We start from the raw sequence: 14,242 nt of genomic DNA on the forward strand, positions 1-14,242 counted from the left end.
TGATATCCTCAGTTAGGGCTGGGAGAGATCTCGATTTAAAACCCTGGGCAGCAGCTGCCAGTAAATGTGAACACTACTGAGATGGGCCATTGGTCTGGCTCAGCAAAAGGCAGCTGCATGTTTTACTAACACTCCTGCCAAGCGGCCATGATGGCTGGAGCTTATGGCAGTTGGAGTCCATCAAATCTAGGGAGGGCATCCCTTCTTCTAGAGTTTTGAAGCTGACATCAATTGAAATGTTTCTCCTGCACAGGGTTTCCAGGCAATGGTGCTCCATACCAGAGGCATAATATCTTAGAGCTTCATTCCACAGGGATGGCTCAGTTGTGTGTATCTGCCCATATAAGTGTCAGGGACCGTGCTGAGGAGGGCTGCACAGATGAGGAATGGTGGGAGCCTCCTCCTCCCCCTGCTCCTCATCAGGATCCTGAATCTTCCCTGGAGCAGTGGAACAGTATAGATTTGGAACAGTGGTTCGCAGAGGGACATAGTTCAGAAGACAAAAGTTGGGAAGAACTGGGTGGTGAACAGCTAGGAGAAGAAGAACCGGGAGAGAGTTAACAGACTCCGGTTCACTGGAAAGTGTCCAGCTGATCAGTCCAAGGTCACTGAGATTAGATAAGGTAGCTGCACAGAAGGCACAGTGGTTGCCAGATCAGGTTGCAAGGCGAGGAAGTGACTCGGGTGACTCGGGGGGAAGTGGGTGTAAACCTTAACTGGGAGCACCTTTACTCCGAGAATGGACTCTTTGTTCTTTCTCTGTGATCATTAAAATCTCTTTAAATGGTAAGATACTATTTTTGCTTTGTTCTGCTTATCCACGGCCAAAGAAGAGGAGGAAGCCATTTCTCCAAAGCCTGACAATAAGTCATATGTGTGGTGCTGGTTGGGGCAAATGTATATGGCTTTTAGGCACTGTGCCTGCCAGATAGAACATTGCCACATGGAAATAATTCTCAGCAGCTTCCAGACAGGAACTGCAATGTTTAAATTCGCCTTCAGTCTTAGGGGACAGGGAATGCTACCGTAGTTCGGATGGGGCAGATATAGGCCAGCCAAATATATTTTGGCACCTGAGGCAAACCACAAAACGGTGCTTTCACCCCACCAGGGAAGAAGGAGTGAGATCTATATAAAGATCTACATTGGGAGGAGACCAGCAATGTCTCCTTTTGCCAAGAGACCGCTGTAGAGGCGGCATTGGGGATGTTCATAGCTGGTCTCCAAGAAGCTTGTTCCTCGGAGGCCAGATCTGCAGTTTCTGTGGATCCTGCCACCTGAGGTGGTCGCCTCACTTTGCCCCTTGGGTGGACCAGCTGTGGGCAGAAGTAATAGAATGTTACCATCTCAGTTGAGATCCATAGTTCAGAAGACAGCAGATGCCTGCAAAACAGCAGCACCTTGAGGCATCAGCTACCACCACATCCCTGAAAAATCCAGGATGTAAACAATGACTACAGAAGTAGTGTCCAGATCAAGGGAAGTAATAGTACCGCTCTATTCTGCCTCAGTCAGGCCACACCTGTGTCCAGTTCTGGGCACCACAATTTAAGAAGGATATTGACAAGCTGGAACATGTGCAAAGGAGGCTGAGCACAATGATCAAGGCTCTGGAAACCAAGCCTTATGAAGAACAGTTGAAGGAGTTGGGTGTGTTTAACCTGGAAAAGAGGAGACTGAGAGGAGATATGATCCTGCATTGCAGGGGGTTGGACTAGATGACCCTTGGTGTCCCTTCCAACTCTACAGTTCTTTGATTCTATGATAACCATCTTCAAAGATCTAAAGGACTTTCACATGAAAGATGGAGCAAGATTCTGACTGAACATTAGGAGGAACCTTTTGACATTAAGGGCAGTTTGGCAGCTGAACAAACTGCTTTGGAAGGTGGTGGACTCTCCTTCATGGGAGGTTTTTCAATCCAGGTTGGATGACCATCTGCCAGAGATTCTTTAGTTGTGATTCTATTATTCTATGATTCCTGCATGGCAGGAGGTTGGAAAAGATGTACCTTGCGATCCCTTCCAACCCTACAATTCTATGATGAAACATTAAATGCCATTGTGAATTCCATCAACCACCTTCTGCTCTCAGTAGTTTAGGTATTGATAAATGCTGTTTCCTCCCAATTGCCAGGTCCATCGCCTGAACCTTTAACCATCCTGTGTACAATTTCCTTGCACTTTTTAACCATCTTGTGAACCTTTGACCTCGCTTTGCCCGAGAGCCCTTCTAAAGCAAAAAGCAACCATTTTACAACCAAAACACAAACACACAATGTCGGAAAGTTCAATTTCTTCGCATTAGACCCTATCGGTAGGCTCCACACGCTTCCTTTCCTCCCTACTGTTCCTGAGGAGCAAATGTACACAGACCAAAGGAGAACTGTGGAGGGGGAAAGTCTCTTCTATCAGCTGCCAAAAGCAGCAGGTCATGGCTCCCTCCAAAGAACACAGCACTGCCCTTGGCAAATTCCTGGGGTGGCCTTGGCTCCACTTGGCTCTGTGGAAGCATAACACAGCAGGGCCTTGCTGCTTCCACATTATGAATCCACACCTTTGGAAAGTATATCAGGACAAGGCCAACACATGAGGTTTTAACAGGTTGCACCTGACTAAATTATTATTTTATTCCTGTTTGTTTAATTTGTACACCGCTCTTCAGTCAAAGATTACAGGGCGATTCACAATATAAAAATACAAAAATGAAAGCACAAAATACATGATAAAACACACACACACAAAAACAATAATGCTCCTACTACGAAAAACATTTAAAAGGACATAGAATGTTAATCAGCCAAAGGCCTAGTTATAGAAAAACATTTTCACCTGGTGCATAAAGATATGAAATGAAGGTGCCAAGCAAGGCTCCCTGTGGAGAACATTCCACAAACAGGGAGCCACCACAGAAAAGACCGTTCTCATGCTGCCATCTTCCAGGAATCTCATGAAGGGCCTAAGATGATGATTGCAGAGTCTGGGTCGGTTCATATGGGGGAATAAATCAGACTCAGAGTAGACCCACTGAAGCTCATGGATCTCACAACTAACTTAAACCCACTGATTTTAGTGGGTCTACTCTGATTATGACTTTTAAAAAATTGGATGCAACTCATAATGTTGTTTTTATTTTTACTGCTTACTTCAACTTTGTATTGATTTTTGGAATTTTTATGAGTGTCACGCTGGAACCTATGTTTGGATGAAGGTGCATTTTAGAAATTCTCCAAATAAGTTCATAAATAAGGTCACTGCAGTCACTTTATTTCATTTCATTATGTTTTTTGTAGCAGCAGCTTTGTTCTTAGATTAGCAAAGTGAGTCCCTCCCCTCCCTGTTCCTAGAGACTGCTTTATACATCTATTGACATCTCTCATAGGAAGCTGCCTTACACTGAGTCCAGCCATTGGCCCATCTGACTTGGTGTTGTCTGGCGCTGTGGGTTAAACCACAGAGCCTAGGACTTGCCGATCAGAAGGTCGGTGGTTCGAATCCCTGCCACAGGGTGAGCTCCCGTTGCTCGGTCCCTGCTCCTGCCAACCTAGCAGTTCGAAAGCACATCAAAAAAGTGCAAGTAGATAAATAGGAACCACTCTGGCGGGAAGGTAAACGCCGTTTCCGTGTGCTGCTCTGGTTCGCCAGAAGCAGCTTAGTCATGCTGGCCACATGACCTGGAAGCTGTACGCTGGCTCCCTCGGCCAATAAAGTAAGATAAGCGTTGCAACCCCAGAGTTGGCCACGACTGGACCTAATGGTCAGGGGTCCCTTTACCTTTACCTTACACCAGGCATAGGCAAACCCGGCCCTCCAGATGTTTTGGGAGTACAATTCCCACTATCCCTGACCACTGTTCCTGTTAGCTAGGGATGATGGAGAAGAGGAGGTTAAGGAGTGATATGATAGCCATGTTCAAATATATAAAAGGATGTCACATAGAGGAGGGAGAAAGGTTGTTTTCTGCTGCTCCAGAGAAGCGGACATGGAGCAATGGTTCCAAACTACAAGAAAGAAGATTCCACCTAAACATTAGGAAGAACTTCCTGACAGTAAGAGCTGTTCGACAGTGGAATTTGCTGCCAAGGAGTGTGGTGGAGTCTCCTTCTTTGGAGGTCTTTAAGCAGAGGCTTGACAACCATATGTCAGAAGTGCTCTGATGGTGTTTCCTGCTTGGCAGGGGGTTGGACTCGATGGCCCTTGTGGTCTCTTCCAACTCTATGATTCTATGATTCTATGATTCTATGGGAGTTGTAGTCCCAAAATATCTGGAGGGCCGAGTTTGCCGATGCCTGGTCTACACTGATGGGTAGCAGCTCTCTAGGGTTTCTGGCAAGAGGAAGTTGTCAACCCCACCTGGAGACCTCAGGGATTGAACCATGCAGAGCAGATGCTCTTTCACAGATCTTCAGCAGTTATTGTAGAGCATCAATTCCCCAGAGCAGCAATTGTAGATAACAGGAGGACTTTATCAAGAAAATGCAGTGGGAATTCACCTTGGGTGGAGATTTTTTCAAAAACCTACCCAAGGAAATCAAATGGGTCAGAGAGGTGAATAGGAGACAAAAAACCCCCAAACCCCAATCACCACACTGCCATATTTGCAACTGATGACTGTAAACTCTTAGTTATTATTATACTAAAGGCTTCCATTGCATTATATTATTTATAATTTAAATTGCTCATTGGCAACCTTCAATTAAACCTAATCCAAGATGATGTCAAATTAATGAGGTTGCTAACTTCATTATCATCACGCTAGACGTTGCGCCAATTGTGAACATCACAGTCTATTTTAACAACTCCTCATTAATTTTATGCAGGAGCTCTTTGGAGAACTTGACACAAACGTTTTGTTACCCTCAGTTTCTCTTATTCTTCTTCACTGGAGCAGAAGTAAAAAATATGCACAATTTTTTACCCATCCCATTCGGGTAAGCATGTGTAATGTTAGTATCTTTGCAATGCAGACAGTAATATGTTTCTTTCCTTGGTTAGCTGTGTGTGCGCGTGCTATATTTTCCAACACACTTCAGATTTTGCTTTTTTAAAAGTACAGCACACCATGTGTGATCTTTCCAGATATAGTTAAGGAAAATTCTTTCTGCTGTTATGTCACTTAATGGGGAATGAAATCGTGAGAATTATTTTATGCATCTATCTTTTATAACTTTACAACAGAGGAAAAATTAAGGTCTTGCTTAATGCAAAGCAACGTAAGACAATGTAAGTGTTAACTGGTAAAGTGTTAACTGGTAAAGAAAGCCTCTTGTAAGCCACTTTGGTACCCCAGGAAAGCAGGACATGCATTTTGGTTTTCCGACCATGCTCAGAACTGAGCACAGAATTGTAGAATTGGAGGGGTGGTTTCTCTGGGATGGTGGTGGCGATCTCCTCAAATATTTTATGGGGGGTTGGCTAGGAGTCGGCTCCAATGTTTGTAGCTGAGGGTAACACTTCATATATCCAAAGAAGTGCATTTTACAAAAGCTTGTCTTTAAACTCTTTGTTTTTTTCTGCAAGAGTCAGCTATCCCTGTGGGAAACGCTTAAATTTCATATCTCATCAAAAGTCTGGGTGAGAAGGAGTATTTTAGCCTGACACCAAAATCATATATTAGCATTGGCACCAGGAAGACCTCTCTCCCTAGCGAGACCTGTCTGGCCCCAACACTAATATCACCAGTATTTGGAAAGCGCATCACTAAAGTCATCAGTACTCAGCAAATAACAAATAAATAATGAAAACATTTTGAGACAAGCCTTGAACCAAATATGAAACCAGAGATCAGAGGACCAATCTAAATCTTCCCCCTCTATCCCACCCTACCTCACCCCCTTTAGGCATTGTTTTCAGCGCGTGTGTCACCGGGAACACGCATGCTGAACATGCATAAGTGGGAAGATGCCTGTACCATAAAGCTGTGAGCCTGTTCCATGGTTTTCCTGGTGGGCTGGCACTGCCAGATGCTAGCAACCCTATTACAGGAGCATCATAGCACCTTCATGACCTTATAAGGGTATGCTAGCGATTGGACCTCGCTGCACTGCCAACCCTGTGTGTGTGTGTGAGTGAGTCACACAACTGACATGGAGCCCAAGGCAGACAGCAAGTGTCCGTGTTTCATCCACCTACAGCTTTGCACTAGACACAGCCTTGGGGGACTGATTGCACTGATGAAACATCCACCTTTCCCCCACCAGATCCTGCTGGTACCCCATGCCTTGTGCCAGAAAAAGTACAGCAAACATATGGATGTATTTATAAAAACATATTCTATGCTGCAATTTCATTTTTTTAAATAAAAAACCAGAGCAGTTTACAACCACTATATATAAAACAAGACCACATAAAAACTAAAATCACAGATCGCTGGCTAGCTACTGCAAAAAATATTTCTTTTCCTTAAAGGTCTGCATAAAAAAGAGGGTAGGATTCTATGTAGAAACTTGGAGGAGGGCCCTGTAGCTTAGAAACGTGCTTTAGATGCAAAGATCCCATGCTGAATCCCAAGAAGTGCAGTGAAAAAAATGACAATAAGGTAGCAAAGAGGGTGGGGTGGGTTGTGGGTACCTTGGAGAACCAAACAATGTCAACAGTACTGGGTTTGATGAACCAATGGTCCAACTCCATATAAGACAGCCTGATATGACCATAGATCTCCGTGTATTAAATATAGAGATGGTGATGGTAATACCAGTAACCAATTCTGGCATCTGCTTGCTTTTGGAGTTTTTCCCATAGGAAAAAGGCATGGGTGGAAATGTTGTGTTGGAGAAGTAGAGGGAAATCAGCATGGGATTCCTCTGGAGAGATTTAGGAACACCAGGCTCTTGGAATGTAGTGCCCTCCCCACATATCTTTCCTGCAACGTCCGTCTTGATTTGTCTTCTCCATAATAATCAGAAGAGCAGTCCTGCGGAGGAAAACGCTGTGCTGGAGCTGGCCCCGAGACAGGGTTGTCTAGTGGTGATGCTCAGCGGTTGGGAGGGGAGGAACATCAGCTCTCAGAATAGCTCGGTGATAACAGGGCTCAGCAATCGATCCTGACATATTGCTATTCAGTGCATAAATGATTCACTCCTCCTCTCTTCTTGCAACAAAAATAAAAAGACTTCACAGGCTTGCAAAGTGCCAAGGTACCATTATGGAACGTAGAGTGAAATAGAATCACAGAACTGTAGAGCAGGAAGGGACTTCACGGGTCATTTAGTCCAGCCCCCTTGCAATTCGGGAACCTTGCCCACAGCCATCACTGGGTGGGCTCGAACCACCAAACTTCCAGTTAACAGCAAGATGCACTGACTCAGCGTGCCACTGGGAGGGATACTGTAAGAATCACAAAAGCCACTCTTGAGAGAGGGAAATGACTTTGGTGGAAAGAGCTTTGACTGGTGTTGAGATCCTGGCTGGGATGTGATGCAGCACGCTGTAAGAGCTACCATGTTACTTTGGATTCTTCTTGTAAAAAGAAATAGCACCCAAAATGTGCAAAAAGTGCAGGGCCAACCTTCTCCAGTCTAGTGTCTTCCAGACTATGACTCCCATCCGCCCCATCCAGCATGGGGACAGAAAGAAATGGCATGCATTGATAACATGATTGAGGTTTATATTCATTTTATTTAACACATTTCTATACTGCTTTTCATCCTAGGTTCGCAGGGTGGTGTACAATATAAAAGCACAAAAATATGTAACATAGTAATAAACAAAAGCAATACCCCCATGCCACACACAGTTTAAAAGGCCGTATATTGTTTAATTAGCTGAGGGTCTGAAGAAGAGGAATGTTTTTATCTGGAACCTAAAGATATGTAATGAAGGCACTAGGCGAGTCTCCTTGGCGAGAGCATTCCACATTCCTTCAAATGAAGTGTGGTATACTACTGTGGGTTAGGGACGAGGGTGGCGCTGTGGGTTAAACCACTGAGCCTCTTGGGCTTGCTGATCAGAAGGTTGGCGGTTTGAATCCCCGCGACAGAGTAAGCTCCCGTTGCTCGGTCCCTGCTCCTGCAAACCTAGCAGTTCAAAAGCACGTCAAAGTGCAAGTAGATAAATAGGTACCGCTCTGGTGGGAAGGTAAACGGCATTTCCGTGCGCTGCTCTGGTTTGCCAGAAGCAGCTTAGTAATGCTGGCCACATGACCCGGAAGCTGTACGCCTGCTGTACAGCCAGTAAAGCGAGATGAGCACTGCAACCCCAGAGTCAGGGGTCCCTTTACCTTTATACTACTAGTACTATTAGCAGTTGTGGTGGTCGTAGTAATTAATAATAGGAGAGGCAGTCCTTGGGGTATTGCATTTCTGAGCTGTTTGGATCTTGGGCTCCTACAATGCAGAGACCAGACAATAGGGATAAAACTCCCTCTCCGCCCCCCCCCTTTCATTGCTTGGAAAGATTTAAAGAGTGACAAGTCTGCTGCCTTTTAGCACTGTATGCTAGGATCCCCTTGACTTGGATGTTAGGACAGCACAAGGGGTGTGATCACACTAAGCCTTTTATCAATGGAACACAGCAGGGAAAGTTCATGGTATCAGAAGGGGGGGAATGACAGTCCAGTGGCAGCAACTGTTAAGGAATATTGCCCTCTTCTCGGGAGCTAGTTGAAATTATTGTGTGATTGTGACCACCTTGAGATGTATGACGAAAGGGATATATAAATACCCTAAATCAATCAGACTGCATTGTGTTATTGCATCAGCCAGGTGTGGGCATTTCTGTTTGGACAGCTTTGTTCAGACTTTTCTCAGGCCAGCTTCCTAGGATGTAAAGCAAAAGCTCTCTCTCCTTTAGCAGTGGTAGATGTAAATTGATGCCACTTTTTAATTAGGAAAAGCTTGCACCCTAATCTCCTCACCCTTTTGGACTAAATCGCTCCAATATAACAAGTTGCCTGCACCCATCTGTTAACAGCTGCTGAAGCTATCAGATTGCTTTCGAGGCATGCTGATACATAATGAGGCACAAAAGTTGAGACCAGGAATCGAGCTTCCTTAAAAGCACCATGGGTAGCATGCAGAGCTTTTGACGGCAAGATTGACACTGTTTAACAGGCATACAGCACCTCATTCATGCAATGCACAATCCGTTTATGGAATCTGCTGTTATGGGACATGGTGGTGAGGACTACTAGCTTAGTGGCTAGCCTATAAATCATTGTGTAAAGGCCAGGTTTTTTGGGTGGGTGTGTAAAATTGGAATACTTTTGAGTTACAGGTAGAAGCATCCTTTTTGACGTAGTGTGCATGCATGAACTATATAACCTACAAAGTGCACACTAAGCATATCTGGGGGTGAATTTAACATCTAAGAATGTGAACCTATTTAAAGATAACTATGAGAAATGCTGGGCTGAAGTGAAGAAAGACTTCGATATATGGTCAAGATTGAGACTTTCCTTGTTAGGCCGAATTGCTGTAATTAAGATGAATGTATTGCCGAGATTGTTGTTTTTGTTCCAGACATTACAAATTTTAGATAAGATGGACTGTTTCAAGAAGTGGCAGAAAGATATATCTAAATTTGTCTGGCAGGGCAAAAAACCCAGAATTAAATTCAAGATTTTGACTGATGCAAAGGATAGAGGGGGCTTTGCCCTGCCGGACTTAAAACTTTACTATGAAGCAGCAGCTTTTTGCTGGCTGAAACCATGGCTACTTCTTGAGAATACAGACATTCTGGACTTGGAAGGTTATGATAATAGTTTTGGTTGGCATGCATATCTATGGTATGACAAGGTAAAGGTACACAGAAATTTTAAAAATCATATTATTAGGAAAGCATTGTATAATGTATGGAATCGATATAAAGATTTGTTTGAAAGTAAAACCCCCAGGTGGCTGTCACCAATGGAAGCTAAGGCGGTAAAAAGATTGAACATGGATACAGACTGGCCAAAATATTGTGAAATTATAGAATATGATGGTGAAAAGTTGAAACTACAGAGTTTTGAGAAATTGAAACCTAAAGTCCGAGATTGGTTACATTATTACCAGATTAATGAAACCTTTAAGCAGGACAGAAAACTAGGATTTCAGAAGGAGAGGTCAAAGTTAGAAACAGAATTGCTAGAACCCAATACTAAGAACTTGTCTAGAATGTATAATCTGCTGCTAAAATGGAATACACAAGATGAAACGGTTAAATCAGCCATGATTAAGTGGGCACAAGATATTGGTCATGATATTATGTTCGCTGACTGGGAGCAGTTATGGACCACAGGTATTAAATTTACGGCATGTAGTGCCCTGAAAGAGAACATAATGAAAATGATCTATAGGTGGTACATGACCCCAGTCAAGCTTGCAAAGATATATCATTTGCCCAATAACAATTGCTGGAAGTGTAATGAATGTGAAGGAACCTTTTATCACCTTTGGTGGACCTGCCCAAAGATTAAGGCCTACTGGGAAATGATCTATAATGAAATTAAGAAAATCCTTAAGTGGACATTTGTAAAGAAACCGGAGGCTTTTCTCCTGGGCATGGTCGGCCAATTGGTACCAAAGAAAGATAGGACCTTTTTTATGTACGCAACAACAGCAGCAAGAATCCTTTTGGCGAAGTATTGGAAGACTAAAGAATTACCTACTCTGGAAGAATGGCAGACCAAGGTGACTGAATTTATGGGACTGGCAGAGATGACCGGCAGAATCCGTGACCAGAGGAAAGAGACAGTGGAGGAGGACTGGAAAAAATTTAAAATCTATCTTAAAAATTGTTGTAAAATTTCGGAATGTTAAGATGTCAGGGGATTGGACACAAAGAATTACAGCTATAAATCGAAATTTATAAAGCAGAAACTCTTTTTAAAGAGAATTAAATATAAAAATGGGATGAAGAATTGCTAAAAATTTTGAAATTTGGATGCAGTGAAGGGGAGGTTTGGGGAAGTCGCATTATGTTTGTTTGTTTTTTGTTTATGTTGTAAAATCAATAAAAATTATTATAAAAAAAAAAAACAAAGTGCACACTAAGCTTCAGCATGCCATAACACATGCTATTGTGTGAGTCACAGGTAGCCAATCTAGATGCAACTAGTCTACAAGCCCCATCATCCATGACCACTGATCAGGCTGGATCAGGGATTGATGGGAGTTGGTGGCCCAACAGGATCTGGGGTGGGTGGGGTGATTTGGTTGGCTACTTCTAGTGTGAATGACTGAAGGATGCTTGCCCTGCCACCTACAAACCTGATAGTTGAGCCATAAGTGACTTGGTTGTTGTTGGCTTTGTCTTCTATCCATCTCTGTGTGCAGTTCCTTCATCACACACTAGGACACAAGCACAGGTTCACTTAGCTCTATCTACATGAGCAAACAGAGAAGCTTTTCCATTCCTGATGAAGTCCACTAGCCTCTGCTGCCTGACACGCTCCTGGCTTTATCCCAGCTATGATAATTTTTCAAATCGAAAGTTTTCAACTCTTAATGTAGCCCAAAACATAGTTGTGCTGTGTCAGAGGGCATGGTGAGTAAGGAGCCAAGAAGGTCTTCAGTAGACTACAGATGATGCCTGTCTAATATTTCCTGGGAAGGAATTCCAAAGGGTAGCTGCCATCGCATTAAAGGCTTGAATCCTACATTGTGCAGACTGGACCTCCTGAGAAGATGAGATCTGCAGGAGGCCCTCACTAGCAAAGCACCATGATTGGCTGGATATCTAAGGGTGACAGAATCTTTCAAATAATCCCAAGCTGCACAGGACTTTATACACCAAAACCAGCACCTCAAACTTAGTCCAGTAGTTAACTGGTAGCCAGTGGCATTCTTTCAACAGTTGGCTAACATGTTGGTGTTATCCTGCCCCAGTGAACAGTTGAGCTGCCACATTCTGCCCCAGCTGCAGCTTCACCAGCTACAAGAGCCACTCAAGGACTTTAGTCAAACTGCAGGAGCACTGCTGAAACTTTTATATAGAGCTAGTCTACGACGTCAGTGTGTTGACTCATATAGCAGTAAGCTATATATGTGTACCATCCGTGCTGGTTTGGTTGGAATAAACTTTGGGTAACTTAAAAAAAGAAGAAAACCCAGACACAGGTTTGTCACTCACCACCACCAAAAATAATGTGTGATATATCCTAGAGGACCTAGGTACAAATGGGGGTTCTCAGCTGCAAATGTGCAACTTGTTATGATCCTTGATCCACATCTCTGGATATCATGGATCTGATTGTCTTAGGTTTGTAAGGCATTGAAACTTGCACGTATTGGGAGTAGTGAGGCAAAATATTGTATCTGGTTCTGTTGCAAAACCAAGCAAGTAGTTCCTTTACTGTTCTTTCGTCCCCAATTAAAGTGATCCCATGTGCATGGAATAATGTTTTGGATTCCAGCTATGGAAGCATCTATGTTATCAATAGCAAGATGATGATGATTTTGATGATGATGATAGGCTTGCAATTGCTAAAAAGAACACTAACTTGTTTACACTCTTTATAATAATTTTCTGAAATGAATGTGCTTGCTCATGCATTATCTAAAATATTTAGCATTTTTATATAAAGTGTCAGATTCTATTACATGATCACAAAAATGCTAATTGGTAACATTTATCGCCATGCGTTCAAATTACTGGTTTCTCCCTTCTTTCCGTTATGCTTCACTATCCTTTACACTTGGAGACCAGAAAAGGGGCACCCTGCAAAACTTATTAGCATTGATTTTGGCTGAAGCAGGTGAGACTCAAATAACTTTGGGTTATTTTCAGGGGAGGGGAATCTACAATGGGACAGCTTCAATTTAATCTCCATTCTAAAGTTGCTCCCCAGGAAATTTGGAACAGAAGGTTTTAAACTCCCCCTGAAAACCACTGTTCTGCTATTGTTTTCTTTCTGATTTTCCATTTAAATCAATCTCATCTTCCATACTTTGAACAATGCCATTTGACTAATACCATGATAGCAAATGTGTCAGGGTGCAGGTTGATGGATTAGTTAAGTGCTGAAGGACAACAAGGAAATCTCTGTTCATACATGTATTCTGATTGTTAACAGTGCCGAGCAGTAGAACAATTAATGGACTTTCCTTGTACTTTTCAAACACTTGGCATCAAAAGCCACTATTTCCAGGAGGAGCAAAAACTACAATGCTCATCATTACAATCCCAGAAATTCTATCGTGCAGCTTAACCACTTACACACCGCTTGTTTTCCTTAGCTACAGAGTTACTGTACTGTGTCATAAATGTACACAGTATTACAATGCTGCATATCAAAATAAATGCTATATCCTGTGACTACATAGAATAAAGAATGTTTTCAATGAAAAAGTAGTATACAAAAACAAAACAAAACACAGTGAAATATTTAATGCACAAAAAATCTCTGCTTTACAGAAGGAATCCTGCATAGATTGTTTCAGATTAATAACATCTCCAAAGGTGCTGTTGATATGCATTGTGAGAAATGGTCAGCTGCTGTGATACCATCATTTAACTATTTTGTTTTGCATAATACTATCCAATGGCAGCAAACATCTGCATCAAATTACAGTATGACACCATGCAACCTTTCCTTAATTTTGATATTTTTTTTTCAATATATTGTATTACTTTGTTCAAAAAAACTGCATTACTTTAAGAAAAGAAAGAAAGAAAAGTAAAATATTCTGAAAACACTTGGGCAGTACAGACCAAAGATTCAACGATAATTTTAAAATAAATTCTGCAATCTTTTTTTGTTTATGCACACATCACTACAGCTTCCTGAAGTGCAGAATAAGTTCACTAAAACAGTTCTCTCTCTCTCTACCCCAAAAAGCAGTATTCTTAATAAACGTCAAGGAAACCCACAGAAACAAAATCACCCAAGATTAGGGTGCAATTGCTAAGACAGAGAGACACAGATACACACAGATCAGTGTAACAAAGGTAGCTTTGGATTTTAAAATAAGAGTTCCTCTAGAGGAAAAAGAACATTGACTGGTTACAGTTGTTGTTAACTTACCGGAGCAAATATCACCATACACATTTACAAAAGGTTTTATAATCCAATTTCCCTCATCTGAAAGAAGACAAAATTTGGCTCATGCTAAAAATAGAGGCACCCCAAAAGCTCCTCAGTAGCCAGCAGTAGCTCCTGTCCCTGTTTTTATGAAGCAAATAAAAAGCAAGCAAGAAGAAGAAGAAAAAATCAATGCTCAGGGAAAGTGAGATGATATACCAATCAGGCAGCAGCTAGAGCCTTATTTGCTAGAGGGAGGTGGGAACGGTGGAGAAATGGTCTCATGTTATTAGAGAATGAC

General features: G+C 42.5%; 1 protein-coding gene across 2 annotated transcripts in view; it reads right to left on the minus strand.

Annotated features, from left to right (window-relative positions):
* SYNPR (synaptoporin) overlaps positions 1-14,242 on the minus strand; it is a 141,641-nt gene that overhangs the window by 39,816 nt on the left and 87,583 nt on the right. The window contains exon 1 of one of the 2 annotated variants that reach the window (XM_081853883.1): positions 13,945-14,236. The exons of the other annotated variant lie outside the window; for it this stretch is intronic. Coding sequence (XP_081710009.1) covers positions 13,945-13,968 — 24 coding nt within the window. The 5' untranslated portion in view covers positions 13,969-14,236. Of the gene's footprint in view, positions 1-13,944; positions 14,237-14,242 lie in introns of those variants that run through there. 2 annotated transcript variants of the gene reach the window in all.

The sequence above is a fragment of the Podarcis erhardii genome, assembly GCF_964252035.2.
Source record: "Podarcis erhardii genome assembly, chromosome: 2".
In the NCBI taxonomy this organism is placed as follows: Eukaryota; Metazoa; Chordata; class Lepidosauria; order Squamata; family Lacertidae; genus Podarcis; species Podarcis erhardii.